Raw genomic sequence first — 26505 nt, forward strand, 5'->3', positions numbered from 1 at the left:
GAACTAGGCTTTAAAAGCACCAATAACATTTTGTTTAAAATTGTAACTACTCCAGACGTTTGCTTCAGCACATCCAAGCTTTACAGTTGTTTCTTTCAGGGTTTGGCGTAGGCTTGAGAAGGTAGGGGAGGGCAAGTTGTCAGAAGAGATTAGTGTTTTCCTTTGCTCTGTCTTGCCCAAAGAAAATAATTGATGGGTATTTGAAGGATTAAGAAATCAACCCAATTTATTATAAAAAAACTCTCTGATCATATTAACATAACAGAATTGGGTTTGCTGAGCAGTGCTTAAGCTTTCAATGCTTAGATTACGCTGAGCTTTACTGGGGGAGAAAATTTTCCAAATCTAGTGATTTAATGCAAAACAGATTGTCACTCCTGTCCTATATATTTTATTTACCCCGGGCTACTGCTTTTCAAATATTAGCATCAAATATTTATCTGTTCAAGTTTCAAAAGGAAAGCAAAAATACATAGACAGATTGAATTAATAGGAAGAAGCTGAGCTTCTTGTTCCACCAAACAGGATCACTCTGGAGGACAATGATGTCTTGAACGCTAAGTGCCACAAATATATATATATTACTAATCAGCTTTTGGATGTCCACACAAAAGAAAACAGCCTGAAGAGCATATTTAGGTTGCAAGTCCCAGATCATGTTTATTTATAAAGCAATAAATATTCAAAGAAGCACAAATAAATTGCACGGGTGTGTGTAAACAAACTGTACAATAACTGAACCAAGTTCAGGAAGGATTACTGGGAAAAAAAGACTTCAAGAAGCATGTTGTCATCCTGAGTGGGAGATGAGTGGAGGGGGAGGGCAGGGAGATGCTTAGAAGCACTTGCGGTGGACAATTGATGGGCCAGCCTCATCATACTCCTGTTTGCTGATCCACATCTGCTGGAAAGTTGAAAGAGATGCTAAGATGGAACCACCTATCCAGACAGAGTACTTCCTCTCAGGAGGGGCAATGATCTAAAGAGAGGGAAAGAAGCAAGGTTCTCAGTTTCCAGACAATATAACTGCTTGCATCATTGTTTCTGCTGTCCCATAAGACATCGACACACAACATGCATACACATTTTCAGATTTGGGTAAAGTTGAAATTACTCTGATTTTCAGTTTGGAACATGAAAGATGTGCTCACCTTGATTTTCATGGTGCTGGGAGCCAAAGCGGTAATTTCTTTCTGCATACGATCTGCAATACCAGGGTACATGGTAGTGCCACCTGACAGTACGTTGTTTGCATACAGATCTTTACGTATGTCAATGTCACACTTCATGATGCTGTTGTAAGTAGTTTCATGAATACCAGCAGATTCCATGCCTTGGAAAGAAAAGAAAATGTGTAGTTGTTGAATGACGAAGGTAGAGGAGATTTTATGAAATACTGTTCATAAGCAGAAAGCTACAAAAGAGAACTGAAAATGCAAAAAGCCATTTTCTCATCAAGTATTTGCCATAAAATTGGGTAAAGTTTTTTTTAAAACCCTAATATCTGGGTTAATAAATAAGGTATGAAAGGAAAGGAGGCAGGTGGGATAGTTCTTAATAAAATAATAATAATAATAATAATAATAATAATAATAATAATAATAATAATAGTTCAGAATGTGGCATAATGCCAGTTATACCACAGAAATCTAGCTTGTTCAGAACTTCACAGGTGTCACTGTGTGACATTTGGCTATATATAGGGACTGTGGAAACACAATCACTGTGTTCACAGAAATGGTTGTTTATTGTGTTGCACTGATTCGTTTTTACATTTCTCGAGGCAACTTTAGCACACCAAAGCTTTAAAGCAATGTTCCAGGGAATGTTAAGGTTGTTTGCATGAACATAAAAAAAGTGCTGTATGAACCATTTTTGTGTCAGCATGTTAGATGGATATGCACAGCACATGTCCTCATAAATTTATACACAGCACAGTTTTTTTTAATGACTGGGCTAATTTGATTTGACATGATGCAATGTAAGACTGATAGCCCACATGGTGAGAACTTCAAGGCACAGTGGGTTATGCTAGCAATTGCATTTGAAAGTGGAGAAATGCAGAGCCTGTGTTTATGAAGGCGACAGATGATGAAGGTATGAGCAGGAGCTTAGCTGTGAGCATGGGGAGAAAATACATCAGAAGTAAGAATTTATGGGTTACGTTCCAATGTATTAGTTGACAGGTGGCTGCTTAAAGTGAACTGAAACTTGATCCTTAACAAAACGGCAGCTGACGGGCAGCTGCATTTAAACACACAAAACTTACACTATAAACACTTGCTGCATCCATCAGATTTATTTGGCAGAACAAGGGGAGATTACTATCTCAATCAAATCAAAGGTTGGTTTTAGGGAATAGGAATCTATCCTAGCCTTTCTGGAGCTTCAAGTTATCTTTGGAGCATTTACAGGGTGCAGTTCTCAGGCACTGCTCTAGTAGATCAATGGATCTTATGCGGAGTTGTCCCTACAAACTCTGTTGAAGTGCAAGGAGATAAAACCTCTACAACACGAGGTGCATCATGTCCTTTGTCTAAGGTATATACAGTACCGTAAACCCTCAGAACTATGGCTCAAATAAAACTCACAAATGCAGTCAGTCAAAACCACAATGCCAAGCTCCTAACACACAGTCTTTCCTCAAGCATATCACTTTCCTTTCTTTGAAACTCGTCACTTGGATGTTACTAACATACTGGATCTGGCATAATCTGGAGTGCCATTCTATATTTAATAAATCATTGTTGCTGCTGCTGCTGCTGCTGCTGGGCACTGGAAGGGTCAACAATAAATTAGCCGTGGATACAAGTTTCTGCAAGGCCAGAAGACCTGCTCTTTATTGCATTCAAGAAAAAAATATATTTGAGGAGCATTTATTGTGATTATATTCTTTTTTTGAACATCGCAATGTGATTGGCACAGGACAACCACTCTGGTCTTTAAAGTAAATGATGTTGTGCCTTTGACATTCATGCCTGCAACACAGGCACATCTAATAGTCCATGGCAATAGACATTTGGCACATAAAAGTAGGGAGCTAGTCAGATATGTAGATATTCCTAATGGATGTCTCCTCACCCTCCCCAACACCCCTAGTGTAATTAGTCATTTTGCTGATGGAGAGAAGCCTCACATGGCTGGATAATTTAATTAACTGAGAAGAATAACCAAGAGGATAAAGTTATTAGGCCTCAGACGCACATGTTTGTTGGACTAGATGCAGTAATTCTTCAGGATACACATGTCTCCTCCTCCCCCCCAAAAGAGCAAACTCAACAAATGAGGATTTTTGCTGTGTGGTGAGAACGTGTGCCAAAAAAAAGGAATGCAGCAGCAGCAGCTGATAGCCAGTTCCAATTCTACATTTACTCCTTTAGTGCCACAGTTTGCTAGACACTGTCTAAACAAAGCAGTCCATCTCCTTAGACTTTGTTAACACCTGCTAAACACAATAAAGCCCCCCTAAACTGGTCCTTGGTCATCAACAAGGCTCACAGTGGGGATGGGATGCCATTCCACACAGACATAACTATACGGTGGAGCCAATGTGGTGAAGTGGTTTTTGTCAAACTAGGACCTGGAAAACCAGGGTTCAAATCCACACTCAGTCATGAAAGCTCACTGGGTGACCCTTGGGCAAGTCATTGTCTCTCAGCCTAAACTACCACAAAGGGTTGTTTTGAGGATAAAATGGAGAAGGGCAAAACCATGTATACTGCCATCTTGATTGAGTACCTTGGAATAGGGGTGGACTTTGGTAATATGGTGCCCTGAGTAAGGTCAGAATTTGGCGCCCCCCACCCCAATACTACTTATTTTCACAATAATTCCTTTTGGTACAGAAATCCTCCTTTTAAGGAAGATACCATTTATTTCTTATGTAGAAGAGCAGGTCTATGGATAGTCAAGAGCAGGTGCCTATTATTTTTTGCGGCTATAAAGTATGTGTTGCATGTAACTTGTATATTATATACAGTGGTACCTCTGATTACAAACTTAATTCGTTCTGGAGGTCAGTTCTTAACCTGAAACCGTTCTTAACCTGAGGTGCCACTTTAACCTCCCACTGCCGTCGCGCTGCCGCCGCGCAATTTCTGCTCTTATCCTGAGGTAAAGTTCTTAACCTGAGGTACTACTTCCGGGTTAGCAGAGTCTGTAACCCGAAGTGTTTGTAACCCGAGGTAGCACAGTAGAGAGTGCACTAGTTGTTCTATAAGTGTGATATGCCATGTAATCAGTGAGATGCTTTCTTCCTTAACTGATCTTGTTGGGGGGGGGGAGTTTGTTACCAGAAGTTTTAGTTCTATGATTGAATCTGGCCTAACCATCCCACTACCTTCCCCACCCCCCAATCGCCACACACACTTCCTTCCGTCAGGCACTTGTCAGTAGTAATGATCCTGAAATTTGTGAGGGATTCTGTAACAAAGATGAGGTTTGCATGTGGCATGCTTCAGGACACTTACCAATGAAAGATGGTTGGAAGAGAGTTTCTGGGCAGCGGAAACGCTCGTTCCCAATTGTGATGACCTGGCCATCAGGCAACTCGTAGCTCTTCTCTAGAGAAGAGGAGGAGGCTGCAGTAGCCATTTCATTCTCAAAGTCCAGAGCAACGTAGCACAACTTCTCCTTAATGTCCCGGACAATCTCACGTTCAGCTGTAAAGGCAAAACCAGAAATTAATGGCAGAGAAGAGGAGATAAAGGCCAAGGAAAGGCAAGTGGGAACCAAGGCGAATGAAAATATATGGGGGAAAGAAACCATCCCTTTCTCTGAGACGTTCCCTGCACTCAAACAGGAGTATAGAGATCTGTCACATCCTGGAGGTGCCTACAGCATCACTCAATAAACTAGACGGGTTGAAGAATTGTAGGAGAAGCAGGATTTGCACAAAAGCAAAGTCTTGCAGGGTAAGAGGAGAAAATGGTAGTGGGTGTGGCCCATGTGGAATCTGGCAAGAAGCACAGCTCCAGTCAGGGGATTAAAATATTTTTTTAAAAAATCCATTTTATGTGACTTCGGCTATCATTGAATTTAATTCTTCTGAGTTGCTATTTTCAAGTCTTCTAAAAGTGGTATGTGTTAGTGTAGAATGTAGCAGAACTCATGTTTTAAAAGAAAGTTAAGCAGAATATTTTTGCATTAAATGTGCACATTTTATAATCAACATGTTTGGGGAGGGTTTTATAATAAGAGGAATTAGTTCACAGAAATACCTTTTAATTGTGGTGACAATGTAGGCAATGTATGTAGTTTCTTCAACATTTTGTTGCTGTGCTTGTGTGAATATATAGTCAAAAACTTCATGGACAGGCAGAAATATATATTAAAACAAACCTTTGCTCCCCCCCAATCCGCATTTCCAGGTGAGCCTGAATTGTGCTTACCAGTTGTCACAAAGGAATAACCACGTTCTGTTAGAATCTTCATGAGGTAGTCGGTCAGATCCCTGCCTGCCAGATCCAGGCGCATGATGGCATGAGGGAGAGCATAACCTTCATAGATTGGGACATTGTGCGTAACACCATCCCCAGAATCAAGGACAATACCTGTGAGATAGTAATGGCCAAGATCAGAGAAGCCTCTACGCAAACAAACCTATAGTGATGTTTTCAGGAGTGATGGGGCCTTTCAACAAGCAATTTAGCAGGTCAGAAGAATTTGTATGCAAATAAAGACTCAAGTGGTATAACAAAAATGACTGAGGAGGGAGAGCTTTCTTATTTCAAATAGTTCTCATCATCATTCCACAGACCATAATATCCAAGGCAAAGACTTCCTGAAATTCATCTTCAGCTTACCTTTTCTACCAGTAATGGTACTGTCTTTCATTACAACTATGGTAAGATATTTATTTTTTAATACTGAGAGTATTTACTACAGATTGTTTTCCCCCCAGCATGGCGTGCCCATGCTGTATTCACAAAATGGTGTAATTTATCCCACAAAGCTGCTATAACATATAAAGGGCCAATAGCACCTGATCATCATCCTTCATCTTGGCTAGACAATGACCAGGTGAGAAGGAATCACATGACTGGCCTGCCTATATGGTAGGAGAGCCTTCTCTGAAGTGGTAACCCCTTTATGGAATCATCTTCCCTTCTTTGTGTTTGTTTTGGCACCCGCTGAAGACCTTTCTGTTCACCCAGGCCAGGCTTTTTAAATAACTTAATCTGGGGCTGAGTCTCTGTTTCTTAAAATCTGTTTTTAATTTTGGGAGTTTTGTTGTACTTATGTTGTTTGTTGTTGTTTTCCTTTTCAATGGCTTTATGTTTTATTTTGCATTTCAGTTGGCATTTTTTACTTGCATATTGTGAGCCATACAGATAATTTCATATTATGGGGTGACATTCAAATAAATTAGAGAAATCATAAAAAAAAAATGGGAAGGCGCCAACTGCAGGAAAAGAAGGGAGGAACTTCCCAGGTGCTCCTAAATATGTTTATTGGGCCCTTTGGTCTCCAGCTTGGTTGGTCTCCAAGATGGCGCCAGGCCCTATAGGATTTGGAATACATATACTGATGCCATAATGTTTACAGCGCTAAACCAGTGGGCTATTACCATGCCTGCAAAGGAAGAAAAAGTTGGGGGGCTCTAATGTGCAATAGAGACTGAGCATTATTGTAGGAACTACAGCTTTTTGAAAATCTAGCTCAGGGTTGGGGAAGCTATGGCAACTCCAGATGTTGCTGCAGTTACAACTCCCATCATCCCTGATTACTGCCTGGTGTTGGTTGGGGCTGATCCTAGTTGTGCTCCAACTTCTGTGGAGTCGCTTGTTCCCCATCCCTGATCCAAATTTAATGCAGAATACAAGGAGGGAGTGAACTTGGTTGACTTAGGTGTAGAGAGACTGCTAAGCCAAACAACCAGTTGCTTTTTACCTGTAGTACGTCCAGAAGCATAAAGGGATAGAACAGCTTGGATGGCCACATACATGGCAGGCACATTGAAGGTCTCAAACATGATTTGGGTCATCTTTTCACGGTTGGCCTTGGGGTTCAGAGGAGCCTCGGTGAGCAGGGTGGGATGTTCTTCAGGGGCAACACGCAGCTCATTATAGAAAGTATGGTGCCAGATTTTTTCCATGTCATCCCAGTTAGTGATAATGCCATGTTCAATGGGATATTTCAAGGTCAAGATACCCCTCTTGCTCTGAGCTTCATCACCCACATAGGAGTCTTTCTGGCCCATACCAACCATGACACCCTAGAGGGCAGGAGAGACAAGAAAACAATACCAGGCATTGTGAGACAGTGTAGCATAAAGGACAAAATGATTGACTTCAGTGTGAGACAAGCAGAGGAAACTTGATGAAAGATGTTGTCAACAATTCATCATTTATTTCATGTTATTAAAAGGTCATTTTCTTCTTTCACTTGGTTATGAAACAGGTATAAAATGTGGGTGAATGAAAGCTAATATGTAAAATGTATTTAGGGTGCATTTGCATCACCTGTCATTTAGTAGTAGTTTACTAGTTTGTTCCAGGACTAACTGCCATAGTAAAAAACAACAACTTCTCTAGTCTCCTCACTGGCAGCACAACATGGACATTACTCCTGTACAATATTTCCACGTACTTCCCAAGATAAAGTAATTGATAGTTGGTTACTGTTGAAGTAAACTACTGTACTGCTGTTTGGCAAATGCAGCCTCAGAAATTTAAGGAACAGTGTTAAAGCATTTTGAAGTTATACTGATGGCATGCTTCAAGTTCTTTCACTTGAACCGGATAGTTGGGTCTGGGTCATGCCTGTTTTTCATTGCATCCATGAACCTGAATGGGCCAACATAGTTCAACACATCACATTTATTAGCAAATACATCCAATGTTATGTTACAGAAATCATGCCAAGTTAAAATTTAACCTTTCTATGGTTATGGGGAAAGTGGGTTTTTTAAGACTTTTACAAAATTTGCAGATCAAGGGTAGCCCTTCAGAGGATGATGGACTACAACTCCCATCATCCCCATTCAGCATGGCCAGTAGCCAGGGATGATGGGATCTGTAGTTCAACAACGTTGGGTGAGTATGGAATAAGGATTGGCACTGCTACTACTTATTTGAGGAGACCCAAAAGTCATGTATTTATCATAGGTATGAGTTTGTTGCCAATCAACATACAAAACTTTAAAACTATTTTTCAACGGAAAGTGAATAAGAGAAAGTAACAGCCTGGGAGGTAACGCAAAAAGGAAAGTAAGCAAAGGAATAAGATACAAGTGAGAAGTAAATACAGGATAGAAAAGGAGAGAAATGGAGCAGAGGATTAAAAGCAAAAGAAGCAATAGAATGGAAGTTTAAGGGGCCATGGAGTAGTAAGAGGACTTGGACATTATTGTTCAAGTCTCTGGGTGATATGGAAAAAGTCACTATTTCTGATTGTAGTCCATCTCACAAGTCTGTTGTGAGATATGGAATAACCCCATTGACATTGACCTAAATTCCTTGGAAGGTGATTGGAATGCAAGTGAGGAAAATAGGATTATAGAAGCAGGGCATGCAAAGTTGCTTTGCAGCTGCAAACTACTGGGAGAGAAGGTTACTATTAATGAGCATTTATATAAGGTGCCAACTGTACATTGTAGGTCCTGCAACATGCGGCACTGTGGAAGTGGCATTGTGCCAGGCGGGAAGGTTTAGTTATGCACAGCAGGAACGGGGAAGACCGATTTATATTAGTTTTCAAATCACTTCCAGTTTAAAAAGTTGGAACTCGCCAATGGGGAAGAGGAATAGAAGATCAAAGCAAAAGGGGGGGGGCAAGGAATTGAAGTGTTACTAGCAAGTAAATGAAGACGGAGCGGGGATTGGAATGTCAAAAACTGGAACATGAATTCAATCAATCTATTGCGGTCAATGACCAAGTACTGTAGAAAACGAGTTTGAGGAGCGTTGTGTCTCTTTATGCCCAATGCTACAAGTTTATGATTTGTGGGAGGCACACAAACTGATCAGCCAAACAGATAAAGAAGAGAAAAGTTTGCAGCAAGGGGAGGGGGAGATTCACTGCAGCAGGCTGAAGAAGAGAAAGTTAGAGAAGAGAGGATTGCTGAGGGAGAGGAAAATCTGGAGAGGGAAAGATCGGAGTATACAGTGGAGCTAGGACGGGTTTTAAAGGGAAAGGGAAAAAGGACGCGTGTTCGCGTACACTGCACTTGTATGCATTAGTTTGACAGTCCCCCGGGCTAGTCAAAGGAAAAGACTGGTCTCTCCTTGTTCTTGGGTGTCGTCGGGGGTGGAAAGTTTACCTGGTGCCTGGGGCGGCCGACGATGGAAGGGAAGACGGCGCGAGGGGCATCGTCTCCGGCGAAGCCTGCCTTGACCAAGCCCGATCCATTGTCGCACACTAGGGCGGTGGTCTCCTCGTCGTCACACATCTCGGGAAGGAATCAGGGAGCTGAAAGACACAAGATCGGCAAGTAGGGCGCGTCGTCGGGGCCGGGGGGCAGACCAAAAGCGGCGGCAGCGCTAAGCAGAGAGCCCCCGAGGCTGGGTCACTTCGCCCCTCCCGATCTCAAAAGACCCTTCACGTCTAAGCACGAAGAGACAAAACAAACAACAACAAAACTCCAGCCAACCGAAAGTTCCCCGCTCGGGCCGGTTCCAGGCTCCAGGCAACGGGCTCCCTTCCCCACATGCCACCCATGATATTCCTTGGCTGCGCTCCTCTAATTCATCCGGCGGGGCTCCAGTTACAACAGGTCAGAATGCCTTCGCGCCACGGGAGACACGACTGTAGTTGGCGCGGTCTACACATTGCTTAAGCAGGTGTCGTGTTTGGATCGCTTTAGGGAGTTAGCCTCTCTCGAATTCAACACCGCCCGCCTCAAGCAATTTGTGGATCGCAGCGCTCTCCTATTTTCTTGTATTGACCTGTCTCCAAACTCGGGACCCTCATATTTTTGACTGAACGCAAATTTGGAATCCCCGTAAGGGTTTTTTTTGGGGGGGGTGTGTCAGTACTTTCAAAAGTCGTTATTTCTTGGGATTCCCCTCCCCGCAACTGTAAAAGTGGGGAGGGTGAAATGTAAAGTTAGAAATAGCGCTAATGTGGCGGCTAAGAAAGCAAACACATTTCTTTGTTCTGTCTCGGGCAGCGTGCTGCAAGCAAAACAAAACCATTTTCCGAGGGAGACCAAATAGCTCAATCCAACACAGTTAACTTTGAGGGTAGTTGAGCTTAAACCTGTTACTCTCTAGCCATCTCTTCCGTGCGCGCAAGCCGCGCAGCGCACCCCAAAGGCGATCCACAATCCGGATGGGAAGAGTAAATTTAAACCGCTCTTGCCTGGCGCTTCATTGGCTGAAACAGCGCGATCCTAACCGTAAGTAAGTCCTATTGAATGGGGCTTACCCCCAGGTAAAGCGGGGCTAGGATCGCAGCGCGAGGCTGCAAGTGCGCACAGCCCCATCGAACAAAGTGTGACTTGTTTCCAAAGGTAGATCTGTGCGCAGGGTTGCGCAGCGGATCCAATTCAATGCTTCGTAGCCCACCCAACCTCTCTGGATCGCACAGTCGCGCAAACACACGTCCCGTCGAAGGCAACCGAGGTGCTTGGCAGGGAGGCTGCCCTGAGGATGCCAAGCGCGGCTCCTGCCTTGCCGCATCCAGGCTTAGACGGCCGGGCTTGGTCAGCTGCGCTACTCACCAGCTCAACACTTAAAACTGCGCGGGGGTCCTGAGCACCAGGCTGGGTCCCGACTCGCAGGGAGCGCCACCCATTTATACTCGGCGGAGTGGCGGTGTCACTCTCCGGCTCCTGAGGGACCGGCCAGGCACCTTGTCCTTATTTGGTCGCCTTCACGCCATTGAGGAGCAGCGAGGCCATTAATGGAGTAGGGAAGGCAAAAGTCACAGCCCGGGCGAAACACTCGGGGCCCCACAGCCCATGTAAGGTAAGCCGAGGGGGTTTGTAGTCCAGCTGCTAAGGGGGATGGCCAAATAGGGAACCCTTTTGAAGGGGAAGGGGGCGAATCTGTGTGTATGTGGGTGGGTGGGCGTGGGGGGAGAGACTCATGCCAACCCACTTCTGGAGGCAAGTTAAAACACATATGCCTCCTCAATGAATGGAAATGGCTTTCTCCATCTCGGTGTGCTTAAAGAATCTCAAAGCTGTGGAAAGATCAATGAATTAAGCTCTCGCTGCCACAGTGTCTGGCATGTGTCACTGCAGAGGGTGGGGGTGTCGGCAACTAGACAGGGGAGGGAGAAGCTTTCAAAGGGCAGGGATGGATTCCTTCAGCAAGATGCGAGGAGCTTCCCCTCCCCCAGCCCAGGCCCCATTGCCTTCTGTGTGGGTTCCGACACCACACATCATCTCTCCCCCCCCACACCCCGATATTTGTCCCCACTGCACAACCCCACCCCATAAGGGGTTGTTAATCTATAACATTCCTTAAGCAGAAAGTAGGTTTCACCAAAATCAATTTCTGCACTTGGGGTGATCAGCCGGCGAGAGAATGTTTCAAACTGTCTATTGGACTGTTTGCACTGTTTTCAGAATGCTTTGGGAAAAGTTTTATTATTTATGTTTTTGCTGCCTTGCGTTCCTTTGTAAGGAAGGGTGGGGTAGAAATTGAATTCATACCTATAAGGAATGAATAAGTGGGTTCTGCAGCTGAATGTTTTCAGCATTTCCATTTCTCTGAGATCATTCCTTTCCATTCCCACTCTACTTTCGGTCATTGTCCCCAGCCAGCCCCCAAACAGCCCACCAGTACCCCATGCAGGGCTGTCTTAAGCATATGCAGCGCCAGGGTGCAAAGATCTGCCCAGTGCCTCCCCCCCAGGTTGCCCAGTCCTAGGCGCGCAAGAGCATGGAGTTGGCCGGCCACCTCAGCGTCTCGCTGGCTCAGTTGCCCCTGAATTAGCGGCGCAGAGCTGCCCACAGCAGAAGAGCATGCCGCGGCACTCCAACCGACGGATGGGCTCTTCCCCGGACTTAACTCTTGGGCCTCGGACTCTCGGCCTGGTGCCCCTGAGAGACCAGCGCCCAGGTGCCCCACACCCCTAGAGCCTATGGGTAAGACAGCCCTGACCACATGGCCACTGAGCAAGGTTTGTTCCCATTGGGCTGTTGTCAGGGTTCCCTCTCCCTTTGGGTTCCCCCCCCAAAAAGCACTTTTATTTGTACATTTGCAAACTTTGGGGGTTCCCCCAGCCCTGCTAGCTACATAAGGAATGGCCCTCACATCCTGAACATTTGAAACATTTTGACCCATTAACAAAATGTTAAATAAGTGCAATTGAGTATTTTATTTTGATTTTGTATTGTAAACTGTCCTGTGATCCTTGGATGAAGGGTGGTATAGAAATTCTATGAATAAAAAAGTAAATAAAAAGTGATGAATCACAAGTGGCTGAAATGCAGGTGAGTTATTTCCACGACCATCTGTGTTCCATTGCTATTAAATATTTTCATGTCAGTGCGACATTTCACCTCATGGTGCTGGGCATTCCTGGAATTGTGGCAATGACCCACCCAGTGAAGGGATTTTATGACATCATGCAGTGGCCATTAGAGCCAATGGTAAGTACATATTTGAGAGCTGATGTAGAGCCATGGCTTTTTAGTGCATGGTTCATGGGTTGAAAAGCCCCTGCTTGAAACTTTAGGTCAGCCACAGATCCAGAGGCTGGCTATGTGCAAACTAAGATGTCTCAGATCCAGGTCTGTAATAGGGGAGTGATCATCATATCGCTTTACCTTGTTATAAAGTTGATGAGGATGATGATTCGGGTGGTTAATGGAGTAAAAGGCTTCATTGGCTTCTTATCTAGACCAATTTCCTATTCAGCGATCACATCCATACAGGAAGCTGCATGTAGTTTGTCAAAGGGGACAAATGAAGGCATGAATTGATAAGGTTAATTGAAAGTTTTGTCATGCCAGAGCAGAGTTCCATACAGGAAATTCCGTCTTATGTGCAGCAGCTCTTGGAGTTAAGAAGTCCATAATCTAAGCAACAAGCTCATTCATCATAACTTCGCAATGTGTACAAGGAATTCATGAGGAAGGAAGAACAGAACTGTTTCACCAGCTTGGTCCACAATGTCATGCGCTCCTTGGCGTTGCCTCTGACCTTCATGTACAGAGTGAAAGATCTGAAAAGTGGTGTGGACGTAGGTGATTTTTTCCAGACCTGTGAAAAGGTCATCAGGGTGGCATATGATGTCAGAGGTGGTGCCAGTAGCATGGCCAGAGTCCCCTCTTATCCATCTGCTTATTATGCACACAGAGAGAAGGTCTCATAATGTATTTGGACTGTGAGTCCCTTGGGGACAGAAGTGTCCACATTTGGAGAAACTGCTGTAAGCTGCTCTGAACCCAGGGGACAGAACAGGAGATACATCTAATAAATTTTTAAAAATGTATTGCTAGATTTCAGAAATTTACACAGGACATTTTCAACAGTACCATCCACATCAAATAACCTTTCATGGGGTTCTTTTAGAAAGAAAGAAAGAAAGAAAGAAAGAAAGAAAGAAAGAAAGAAAGAAAGAAGGAAAGAAAGAAACTGTGTTTTGGAATTCATCAATTTCTTTCTTTTTCCTCTTTCTTTCATAGCCAGCTCTTATGCAGTAACAGCAGGTGCGCAGACTGATTACTGAGACTGTCATGAAAAAGTACCTAACTAAGAGAGAAAGCAGCATATGTTTCTGACACAGAGTGCACTAGAAGTGTCTTTAAGCTTTGATAAACATGGGAAGAAAAATGCTTGCCTCCTGTAATTTGGCAAATAGGCAAGATGTGTGTGGCGGGGGCATGTTTCTGATGGATTGCATTAGCACATGTTCATTTAACCTTCCAGTTTTTGTCCTTTTTTGTGCACGTTTGATTGTTACTGCATAGTAATGCACACAAGGAAGATGAAACAGCTTGAACCACAAACAAACAAACAAACAAACCAAAAAGCGAGCTCTGGTATTAATGAAATGTGGCAGTTGCTTCCCTGCTCAGTTGTTGAAACATCTAGATTCATAATTTGCTCCAGCGGTGGAATCTCAAAGATTCATCCCAACAATTTAAGGATATTTTGTTGTTCTTTAGTTAAAAATAGAAAGACCGGAGAGGCAGTTGTTGAGTGGGCTTCGCTTGGTATGCAATGGCCCAGATTGTCAATGTGTATCCTAGAGGAACTTCATTATATGGCAGAGTACAATGTCCTTTGGGAACTCAGACTTTAAATTATCCAGACATGTGCATGTCTATGTGAGATATTTGGAAAGCAAGCATCAGGAAGGGGGAGAGGAGGACTCTGCTAGCTACTTCTAATTAAAGGTGTATGCCACAATGCACTTGTATTTTGCTGTTTTATCAGCATTTCCTACACAAAAATCTTATGTACACAACACACCAGATGTTGTGGTATGTGCTGTCATAAAAGAAATTACAAAACTTGCACCTTTTTCAGATTATTTTCTCTGAAATACAATCTTACTTAACAACATTGTTTTTGGGGTATTGTAACCAAATAGAGGAATTAGGTGTTTTTTGACCTTATAACAGATGAAACACTGAGTGTGTAAATAGTCAATGAGGAATTTAGCTCAGGATGCTAATCCTCCTTTGGTTTTCTCCTCAGCCTATCCTCAGTGTTGGAGCTAATAACAATTTGCAAAGTATTAGAGAAGTTGTAACAAAAACCCAAGCACACTGGCTCCTCCTCAAAACAGAATTGTATGGAGAAATGTTTTCAGTCTCTAGAAATATATAGATACCAAACTTCCTCTCACCCCAAGAGAATATAAGCAATGGAGCCTTTCCACAGCACACAAAGGCATTTCTGTGGGTGTGTTATGGATGGAGATGGTGAATTTGAACTTCTAAAGCCATCACAGTGTATAGCTTTGAATCTGACAAATCAGTGAGTTTTAGTCTGTCCACGCTTAATTTGCTTTACTGAAAGGACAGCAGAAATCAAAACTATCCATTTATTACCTTCAAAACCTTGGAAGTATCCACTTATTGAAACATTCATTATAAAAGCTCTGTGGAGTAGAATGGTAAGTTAATGTGTGTAAATAAAAAAATGGCATCTGCCCCATTACAGCCTTTCCCAAAGGATCCAAATAAAACTCATTCCTATGGCCAAAATCCTACTGCTTCCTGCCTTAAAGTGATGTTACAGTGGCTGGTGAACAGGAAACAAACAAACAAAAACATTACTTGAGAGTTATATAATGTTGGGATCAAAAAGACACTGGAAGAGTCAGGTTTTTCAACTATGTTGTTGCATAGTTCCTCTCACACAACAGGGCTTTCCCCCCTTTCCTCTCCTTACCACGCCCAGGCCCCCCCCTAAATTTGCTCTGGAGGGTTGGGAAAAACCCAGAAAATGTTTAGGGTGCACGCAAGGGGAGGAGAAAGTCCTGTCATGCAAGCAGATATTGTTCCCCTCGATCATACCCCATTTAGTGCTACGTTGAATTCCACCCTTTGTTTTCAAAAATACCAGATCAGCTCTTGCCAATTCAGCACAGAAGAAGTTAACCTGATCATAAGGAGGTGAATGATTAGAGATTGGAATGGCCTGGATTCATCTCCCAAAAGAGCTGCTAGGCATTTGTAACTAAAGTGTACAACTAATGTACAGCTTCCCTTCTTCCTGTGAGTTCTGAAGTGACAGATATCCACAAAGACAGCTGTTTTATTTATGGAGCCATAGGGCCTCAGGTGCTACCAGAAGCAAATCTTCTGTTCCATGGGAAATGCGGAAAAGCTGACGGCATACATATTCAAACCAACTGCTTTGACATGTCTGTATTCAAGAGTACATGATGAGGTCAGGGGGTTTTGTCTACAAGGGACACTTTGGGGCATTTCCACTTGGATATCAGTATGAGAGTGTTGTATTGTCCATATTGGATAAAGCAGCCACATGTCGTGTCCAAAAGTTCTCCAGTGCCTAACAAATCCACCCCCCTTTTCCTGACACCTCCTACATGTTGAGGCCCCATAGCTCTGCATTAGTTCAGTTAATCACCTGGCAAAGATAGCATTTCTAAGAAAGCTATCTTGGGGATTCTGACTTTCAACTTCCTACCTAGCCACCTAAATTTTGTTTCCAGGACTGTATATCTAAATTACCCTGCCCTGTCATTCTAATGTGCACCATGACTGTTGACTACTGCTTGGCCTACCTTGATAGAGCATGGCATCTTGAACCTTCACATCAAGCAGGCAAGTCAGCAATGCAGTTTACATCCCCCTATCTCACATAAAGCTATTTGCCACCCCGGGCTCCTTTCTGAAAAATGGAGGGGTGTAAATTAAATTAATAATGAATAGATGTAAATAAATTGATTCTTCTAATGATCAAATCACTCACTTCCAGGAGCCCCTAAATCTCCACCTACCCACCCTCAGAAGCCTATTCTCAGCATGAGACTCACTGTCCCTTATAAGGGATTATTCCCCTCTTCTTTAGAGCGACACTCTCCTTCTATGAGACATTAGATGTCATCTTGTCCTCTTGGGAGCAGGGTTCCCAGAGGTGCCCTCCACAAACCTCTCTCATCTTCTCCAGATCAGCTACCTTGACTAAGAGTTAGGAGTTCACTGCACTACTGCAAGACACCCACAACTTCTATCTAAATAAATTTCTTGTTAGACAAACTTCAAAGAGACACCACATCTGGCTTGGATTTTTCCTGCCTCTAGTTCTCATCCTTGCCATCTGGGACATTATTTCAAGACTGAGGGCAGAGTAAAGACTCACAGCATGATTCAAAAGGACCTACTCTCATGTATAAATAAGATCAAATAGGAGGAAATGGTGTATTTTAAGATGATTTGTTGTTATGGCAGGGATGGCGAATCTGTGATCCTCCAGATGTTGCTGGACTACAACTCCCTTCTTCTCTGACCATTGGCTACACTGGCTGGGGCTGAAGGCTGTTGAAGTCCAATAACACCTGGATGGGCAACAGATTGCCAATGCTTGACCCATGGTCTGGAACACAGGGATGTCTCTCTAGCTGAAATGGTCCCCCTATAAAATATAGGAATGCACAGATTCTTCTAGATACTGGCATAATCTCTAGCCCAGTTCAGGCATTTCCCCTCGCATGATTACAAGCTTCCAGGGATCTAAGAGCCTTAGTTAAGACTCCTGCATTGCAGGGGGTTGGACTACATGGGCGTCGAGGTCCCTTCCAGCTCTACAATTCTATGATTCTATGAGCTTTTGTGCTTAAAGCAAACTCTCCACTGCAGGTGCTATCCTTAAAAGCCATGGAGAGGTGTACTGATCGGGCACGAATGATGCACCTGAGAGGCATCAGGAAATGTGTTTGCATCATGCATTTGTAATCGTGTGAGTTGGATTGGCAAAATAGGGCTTTCCAGTCCCCATAATTGGGGACTTGTACAATTTAGGGACATTGAATTTTCAGGATTTGGACCAACATTTACCCTTGTCTCTAAATTACTAAAAGGGACTCAAGCCCAATAGAATTGGCTAATTGCAACACCAACAACCAGTAAACAACCACTTCACAGCCGGCATGTGTGCTTGTGAAGACCTTTCAGGGTAGGGTCCTAGTTTTTAAGTTATACTGGTTAGTATATTTACATGCCAAAAGCTAAAAGGATGGGTCAGGTAAAAATATCATAACGCCACTTTTATAATGAATTAAGTACTTTTTAATGTGAATGGTCAAAAGAAGAGATACAGGTGGACTGTTAGTGCTAAATACATATAAAAGATGCTTGTGAAAGAATGGAATGCTAAAGTGCTGTGAGATCTTTTCTTCAAATGATGGGCTTGCCAGTTCTGATGTTCTGAGCACACTCTCTTCCCAAATTTACTGCTTGCAGCAAAGATCCAGTGGCATCATCAAATCCTAACAGGGTAACCATTGGTGATGCAAATCCATAAAGGGCTGCCAGAGCCACACTCAGGGGCCAAGCAAAACAAACCAACACAGCCAACCAGATGATACTCCACAGAAGACAGCAGTAGTGAGTTGTGGGTGGTGGTGCTGGGCTGGCATAATAAAGAAACAAAAAGATTTCAGTCAGAAGCATTTTAAAATACATTTCTACACTGAAATCATGTAGCATTTTTTTTCTTTTTTCTTAAAATGCTCCAGCAATGAAGTTTTTCTCAGGGTCCACACAATACCCACCCCTATCAAAATGCCATCCCATATTTCCTTCCCATTTAATATGGGTTTACTATTTCCCAGGGATGGACAAATGTGTCAATCTCAGTGTCTCCTTTTTCTAGTTTTGAGTTCAGTTCTCCACATTTCTATGTCAGCTGGCAAATTATTTTTCTTCATTAAAAGTCCTCATTAATTTTTTTCACAATTTTAGTTCAAATTCTTCCTGCTATGCACATTTTTGTGTGCAATTTTTCCTGATATATATGTTTTTGCGACCAATTTCCCAAAATATAATGCATTTTTGAATGCCACTTTCAAAAATATGTGCATTTCTATACACACTGTCCCTAATATAACATTTGTATAGACATTATTTGGTTGAAGAACTGCACCCCCAAATTCAGACAACTGCAAACTTCGAGGGGTAATTGTGTTTTGGTTTGCTTATTGCTTTAGGAAGTACAAATTAGGAAGCTCTGTATTAAAATGTAAACTAAATCTAATTTCTTCCCCACCCCTGCCACTTAAACATGTTTCACTAGTTGGCATGAAAATGGCAGGTTCTCTTCTTGTGTTTCTCACTTCCTGGATTTTCTGCAGAAATGGTAAATCTGGATTAAATGGGAAAATAATGTAGGATGGCATTTTGATGATGACAGTGTCACATGGACACTGCACAAAGCTTGCATCCACAAGCAGCACCAAACCTACCAGAATCTGCCATGTGGAAATGCTCAATGTCTCCAACAGAAGCTGGTTCTACAAAAAGATATCAACCCTCCCCTTTTACCAGTGTGGAGCCAAATCTATTACCAGTGTGGAGCCAAATCTTGTTGCTTTTGGCACAGTCCACACAATACTATAATGTATTGTAAAATATGTCCTCTTATGCACACACTAAAATCCACTTTGGTATTGATCAATTTTTTTTTAATAAATAATATTTATTAAGATATTAAAGGTTACAGAAAGAAAAAGTAAAAATACCACATTAAACAAAAACAAAACAACACATCACAATATAAAAAAACAGAAAAATAAAACCCATTAAACAAAAACAAAAACGCAAAAAAAAAACATCAGATCTCCTCATTACTAATCTTTCATTAGCTTATTTCCTTGACCTCCTCACACCTCCCTTTTTTGTATTCTAGGTCAATTATCCGTTTCAGTAAATCCTTTCCCTCTTTTAAAATTTTTGTCCTGTAAATTGTCTTAATATAATGTACCTTTACTTTTCCTCCTTTCACCAATTAACAGTCAGTTATTCCCAAATCCTTTATATCATTCCTGCTAAAATCATATAATATTATTGCAACATCCTTCTAACAGTTATTAATTTTACAATGTTTCTGTAAATAGTCTTTAAATTTCCTCCAATCTTCCTCCACCGACTCTTCTCCCTGGTCTCGGATTCTGCCAGTCATCTCCGCCAGTTCCATGTAGTCCATCACCTTCATCTGCCATTCTTCCCGGGTGGGTAAATCTTGTGTCTTCCAGTACTTTGCAATAAGTATTCTTGCTGCTGTTGTAGCATACATAAAGAAAGTTCTGTCCTTCTTTGGCACCAATTGGCCGACCTTGCCCAGGAGAAAGGCCTCTGGTTTCTTCAGAAAGGTATATTTAAATACCTTTTTCATTTCATTATAGATCATCTCCCAGAAGGTCTTAATCCTTGGGCACGTCCACCAGAGGTGAAAGAATGTACCTTCGGTCTCTTTACATTTCCAACATTTATTATCGGGCAGATGATAGATTTTTGCAAGCTTGACTGGTGTCATGTACCACCTGTATATCATTTTCATTATATTCTCTCTTAAGGCATTGCATGCCATGAATTTCATATCTGTGGTCCATAACTGTTCCCAGTCAGCCATCATAATATTATGTCCAACGTCTTGTGCCCATTTAATCATAACAGATTTCACCGTTTCATCCTGAGTATTCCATTTCAACAGCAAGTTATACATTCTTGACACTTTGGTATTGATCAATTAAAGCATCAATAAGCAAATTGCCCATCTCAACTGATGATGTCTTTGCAAGAGTTTAAGTTGCAGTGGTTAGATCATTTATCTAGTGGCGATGGCTAAAATGGCGGATAGGTAAAAATATCATGAAACCAATTTTATAGTGAAATAAGAACTTTTTAATATAGATGGTTGAAAAAGATGAATTACAGATCAGCACTCGTGATAAGATACAGGTAAAGGGAAGGGACACCTAATGCTGCGAGATCTTTTCTTCAAGCAATAGGCCTGCCCATTCTGACGTTCTGAGCACACTCTCGTCCCACATGTACTGCTTGTAGCAGAGACTCACTGATATCATCAAGTCCTATTAGGGTAATCATGGGTGATACAAATCCATAAAGGGCTGCCATAGCCACACTCAAGGGCCAAGCAAAAGCCACCAGCACCACCAACCAGATGATACTCCACAGAAGGCAGCAGCAGTCCATTCTACCAGCTGGCGGCTGTGGGGTGCTGACACAATAAAGAAACAAAAAGATTTCAGTTTGAAGCATTTTAAAGTACATTTCTACTGTGATTTCACATGGGGGGGGGACAAATTTTCCAGCCAAGAATACGCAAACATATTATCAAGCAGATGAACTGCTTTTCCAGCAGATTCAGACGATTCAAAGCTAGGATTCCTTTTGTAGTCTGCAATAATCTGATTTAAAGCGACTTCTTGATAGATCATCAGTGTTTTGCCTCCATGAATTCCAACTGACTTGTCCCTCCCTCCATGTTTTATTTTAATTATATTTCCATCCAACATTTCTTCCTATGATTTTTCCTTCCTTCCATATTACCCTCAGAACAATCCTGTGAGAACAGTTAGGCTGAGACAAAGTAGTCATCATTGCCATGTGATCTTCATAGCTGAGTGGAAATGTGAAGCCCCAGCCTCAGCAAACCTTCTCTGATACTCTAACCACTGCATCACACAGGTATATGTGAAATATACGGGCTAGGAAGAGGACTAGCAGCATTCACTTGACACAAGTGGTAAACTGTGTTTGGGCCGAGGTGTCTTCCCAACTCTTATCATACTTCCTGGGCTGCCTCAGGTAAAGTTCAGTTCTGCATTGCCAAGGCAACCAGGGGCTGCACTCGGCTGTCGCACTAGCTCCTTCCCATCTCTGTTTCTTGGTGGCTCCATCTTCTTCCGGATCAGGGCACCTGTCCCATTTGGCAACTCAAGGGTCAAGAAAAAGTTTAAAGAGCCTCTGTAAGGCCATGCCCTGGACACATTATCTAGGAATGCCACCAAGCTGAATGTAGCTCAGGGTTGCAGAATGTCTACTTATAAGGGTCAGTTCTGGCAGAGACTCTGACAAGCTTCAGAGTTTGGCTCGTGACAATAAAGGGGCTGTGCAATGGATTGTCTCCATAAAAAAAGATGAGCCTAGATTGTTCCTTTTCCATTTTAAGGAGGGCATAATCCAGCAACATCAGGGAAGACCCCACATTCAGATAACGATGTTCACTTGTCTACTGCTCCTTGAAGTGAATAGGGTCCTACCATGTGGGCAGGGTAAGGTGCGGAGAGGAGTCTGGCTAAGGGTGCAATATCATTACTAAGGTGGGGGGGGGGATAAATTGATTATTATGCTTGAAGATGTTTCTAGGAACTGATTTCCCTCTATGTCCCCATTGTCTGGATTTGCTGGAGTGCTAAGAAGCAGTGCAGGCAACATTCTGAACAGTGAATTGTTGTCCTAGAGAAAGTATGTTTGTGCAGTTAAACAGCCCTTGTCTTTTGAGAGACAGAAATGTGTGCTTCCCCAGGTGACATGATCTCTCAAGACCTACCAGTTCAAGAATTCTAAGGTGGCCACTAGATACTTTAACCCCACCCATCCTCCACAAAAAAGAGGACACTTATTTGCACCAAAATTGCATATGGTGATATATATTTACAGATGCAAATTCTTAAATAATTGCAATCATTTAAACAGAAAAAGAGTACATCTTACCCAAGTGGGCAAGACTGTGTGTTGAATATAAGTTCAAGGTCTCTGCTGCTTTCCCTTGATATAGTTCTTTGAACATGACAGTCCTTCAGAAAGAAGTCACTAAAGGACTGGAAAGTAGGGCAGAAGGCCACTCTACAGTGTTCCTTGTGCACAGACAGAAAGGCAGGACAAAGTGCCATAACAATAAGGGTCACTCATCAAAAAGACCATAAGAGCCAGTGTTGCTATAGCCTGCCATCATTCTGCAAGGGGGGCAAGAATGGCTAAACCAGCTATTTTGTTTTGTTTTTAGATATTTCATGATTGTGCTTGTGTTCATACTGGTTCATTAGAACAAAACAAAATAAAAGCCTAACTGTTTTAAATATATTTATAAATGTTTTCATTACAGCTACACATTATTTTCTTTTAAAAAACACTTAATAATATCACAAAAGATATTTGCTTGTGGAACATATAACAAAGAAAAATCAATCAAGCAAAGTTTTCCAAGCAGATATACCTTTTGCCATCATCCTTGGCGAAACATTGACAGGATATTTATTTATTTATTTTGGACCAACCAAAAGTTACAAAATAGTTAGCTAAGGGTTGTTGAACTCTTCTTCAAGCCAGGTTTTCTTTCTTTTTTTAGGACATGGTTTACTTTCAGATATGCAGAAGATGTAATTTTAGAATTTTTAAATATAAACTTTTCTTTCCTGAGAGTAACGAAATTCTATGTATTGGATGGAGTCATTGTGTGTGTCTAGGAGGGGACCCACATTACAATTGTGTACTGAGCCCTCCGAAATGATGCTTGGATCATGGCAGTGAGGGGATTGAAAAGGAGAGTGGGGGAGACAGATGTGACCCTGAGACTCAGTCTGAATCTCTCTCTGTGGGACAACTATGGCTAGTTGCCTTTCTGCAGCATCCCCTTCTCACAGTGTCCAACCAGTTGACTATGGGAAACCTGTAAGAAAGACTCGAACATAGCAGCACTCTTCCGATATCTTTCCCATGAATGAAATTCAAATATACAAGGGTAAATACCTGTATCCAACAAGAAATGCTGCTATTATGAGCAAGCTATTCTGTGCAGGATTTATTTGTTTATTAAAGCCATTTCCTTGAATTTTATCAATATTAAGCCAAAATAACCTTTTCTATCATCGAACAAAGAAAGGCACACAAAATACTGGAAGATACCAAATAGTTTTAACTAGTATTTTATCGTCTTGACCATTCTTCAAGTTATGTTCCTTTTACATCTTGGACACCATGCTCAGCATACACACACATCATTTAGAATATTTTTTGCTGCTGCTCTTTTCATAGCACATTTTCATAGAATCATAGAATTGTAGATTTGGGAGAGGGACTGCGAGGGGTCACCTAGTCCAACCCTTTGCATCGCAGGAATCTTTTGCCCAACATGAAGATCGAACCGACAATCCTGAGATAAAGAGTCTCATGCTCTGTTGACTAACTGAACACAGTGAGACTCATTTCTTAGTAGACATGCACAGCTTTATATAGACTACTCATTATTTCTCCCTTTGCTTAAACATATTTCAGAAATGGGATCCAGGCAATGAGAGTCATAGCCCAATTCTATGCATGATGAAGGTAATTAAGAATGTAAGAAAAACCTCTGCTGGATCAAGCCAGTGCCCCATCCTGTCCTCACAGTGACCTATCAGATGCCTGTGGCAAACCCACACACAAGTTCTGCCATTTCCTCTAGTAATCCAGGTAACATGCAACATGTACTGTATTTTTCGCTCTATAAGACGCACCTAGTTTTTGGAGGAGGAAAACAAGAAAAAAAATATTCTGAATCTCAGAAGCCAGAACAGCAAGAGGGATCGCTGTGCAGTGAAAGCAGCAATCCCTCTTGCTGTTCTGGCTTCTGGGATAGCTGCGCAGCCTACATTCGCTCCATAAGACGCACACACATTTCCCCTTACTTTTTAGGAGGAAAAAAAATGAGTCTTATAGAGCAAAAAATACGGTAACTTGCCTAGAAGTACTAAGATAAAATTTTTATTTATATTCCATATACCTTGCAAATTATAGAGTCTCAAAATGTTTTGAACCCCCATGGAAGTCAGCTAAAAATGAGAAACTCATTTTCCTCTCCAGCTGCTTAGGTTTCCATCAGTGCAATCTGATATATGTCTACTCAGAAATAAACCTCACTGAGTTCAATGGGACTTACCCCAGGTACATATGGACAGAATTGCAGTTTAAGGCACATTTGCCATATATAGCTCTCTTTGCCAGGAGGTATTAGTAGAGCTTACTCCTGAATAAACATGCATAAATTGGCACTGTAAATCCTGAAGACATGGCATTCTGATTTGTCTTTAAATTGCTTTAAATATGGTACTTACCTTCTTGCCTGAAATATATCGTTAGTTTAGCATTAATACATCGTTCTGTACATGAAATGGAATGCATGAAATGCGGAGAATCTGTACCAAAACTAAGAGCCTATACCTTGGAGCAGCTTCAGGTTCCTTAGGCAGGAGTGATTCAGCAGCAGCTGATTTTGGCTCGGTAATGTCCTCATATGGGTCCCCTTCCTCTTCTCCTTCATCATAAGCAGACATTGCTTATCAAGCACGCTCCTTTCAAATATGCTGTTAGTGATACCAAATTAAAAGCAGCGTTAGTTCCAGATGAAAATAAGCTGTTGAACCTTTAAAAACATACTATTGCTATCCGTCAGAACATTCCTGCAAATGAAATTATATTGTGAGAGGGCTCATGTAGTTGTGGTTTATACAAACACATCAACCATGTTATCTGCATCCTTTCTATCCCCTTTCCCTGCTTAGCATTGCTTCATGATAAATAGACACTATCCTTCTTGACCAAGTGACCTACACTATTTCTTGATAGTTTTCTTTGGGGGGGGGGTTAGTTAATGTGAATTATGGAGTGGAAAGAATTGACACTGCATAGTTTGATAGCCAGTGAATTCTTGTAACTGGCATTATATCTGGGCTATTGAAATGTTTTGTACAAGAGGCTGCTTTTGGCAATGGTTTGGAGATGACTGCTTGCCCTGCTTGGGGGTGGGCAGGGGTGGCTGGTTGTGGCCCCCCACTGTCCCCAAGGGGTGAAAGCCAGCCAGACCTCTCACAGCCAGCAGCTTGGGCTGGCAAGATACCCAACCACCCTGGAATTTTGAACTGCTTAATCATGGGGTGGAACCTGGCTGGCAGATCGGAGTCAGGAAGTCTTTACTATTGTCTGCCTCGGAATAAAAGCTGGCTGCGCCTGGGTCACTCCAGTTCAGGACCATGATGGTCACATGAACAATGCCACATCAAGTCTGACCTTAGGTAAGGGGGAAGCCATCCTTCTGCAGGATTAAGGCACTTGAAAAACTCCCAGATTATACTCCTAAGCAATCTTTCTGGTCTGTCTTGCCAAGATGGGACTCAAGAGGCATGGAGTTAACTTTGCTTGGATCCTTTTTGAATGGTCGGGGGACTTGGCCTTTGGGATGACTTAGGGTTCTATTTTGTCCCCTGACATCTTTTTGACCAGATTTCTTTTGGCATCCCTGTGAAACTGCTGTAAGAAGTCATCTGGAGCCTTGGGTTAAAATGTCAACTATGTGGATGACATAACTCTACCGTTCATTTACATCTACCAAATCCAGGAGACTGAAAATTCTGAATGGAGGCATTTTGGGATGGATCATGAGGGCAAAGAAGTTGAAACCTGAGCCAGGTATGATGGAGGTATGTGGGTTGGCAAGCCAATTAGGCAGTGGTTTGCAATTGATTTTAAATGATGTTTCATTCCCTATGAAAACCCAAGTTTAGTAATTTTGGGGGGTTCCCTGTCCCCCACCCCCCAGCCTTTTTCATTTTTCCATTTAGATCCTTATGGGGGGAAAGGATACACACACAAAATGGCAGAGTTGTTGTTATAGGGCTTCACATCTCTCTGCGTTACCTCTCTGCCTTGCTAATGTTGAAATAAAATGTTGGGACTATCATGTTCCTTCAAGCTCATGGTTCCCTAAGTAACTATAACATTCATGCTTGCTGGTCTTTACAGTTTACCAGGTTACTAAATCTCACCAGGTCGCTGCTGGAAACAGGGTTACTATATCTATTATGAAGGGCAAAACAGACTTGCAAACTACTTTGCCACTATTTGTTCTTATTCTTTACTCTCCCATTTAACTCAAAGTACATTTCTCACGAAATAAATAAATGGCTTACCTCGTATATATATAAATATCCCACAATTCTCTTTTAAAATGGCTCATTTAGTTTTCAGGTGTTCACTGTGATCTGAAGACATCAGCAGGCTTTTGAAGAGAAGGACTTTACAAAAAAAAATCCAGGCATCCCCTCATAGAATGCTTACAAGCTGCTCAAAGCATC

The 26505-nt window shown here is 42.2% G+C and overlaps 1 protein-coding gene and 1 long non-coding RNA gene across 3 annotated transcripts; both read right to left on the minus strand.

Moving 5' to 3' along the window:
• Positions 1–634: 634 nt before the first annotated feature.
• ACTC1 (actin alpha cardiac muscle 1) lies at positions 635–10802 on the minus strand. The gene is made up of 7 exons (XM_081864608.1): positions 10664–10802; positions 9263–9411; positions 6892–7216; positions 5391–5552; positions 4470–4661; positions 1152–1333; positions 635–979 (listed from the first exon to the last, which is right to left on the minus strand). Exons 2-7 carry the CDS (start codon positions 9389–9391, stop codon positions 836–838), a joined length of 1134 nt encoding a protein of 377 aa, XP_081720734.1. The 5' UTR covers positions 9392–9411; positions 10664–10802; the 3' UTR covers positions 635–835.
• A 6837-nt stretch (positions 10803–17639) lies between these two features.
• Positions 17640–26499, minus strand: LOC309344812. 2 transcript variants are annotated; one of them, XR_014157888.1, is made up of 4 exons: positions 26341–26499; positions 24596–24738; positions 20095–20612; positions 19009–19023 (listed from the first exon to the last, which is right to left on the minus strand). It is a non-coding gene; the product is annotated as an uncharacterized lncRNA (long non-coding RNA). The 2 variants fall into 2 exon arrangements; XR_014157887.1 differs by lacking the exons at positions 19009–19023; positions 20095–20612 and adding an exon at positions 17640–18005 and having other exon boundaries at positions 26341–26496.
• Positions 26500–26505: the final 6 nt, after the last annotated feature.

The sequence above is a fragment of the Podarcis erhardii genome (genome assembly GCF_964252035.2).
Source record: "Podarcis erhardii genome assembly, chromosome: 1".
Taxonomy (NCBI): domain Eukaryota; kingdom Metazoa; phylum Chordata; class Lepidosauria; order Squamata; family Lacertidae; genus Podarcis; species Podarcis erhardii.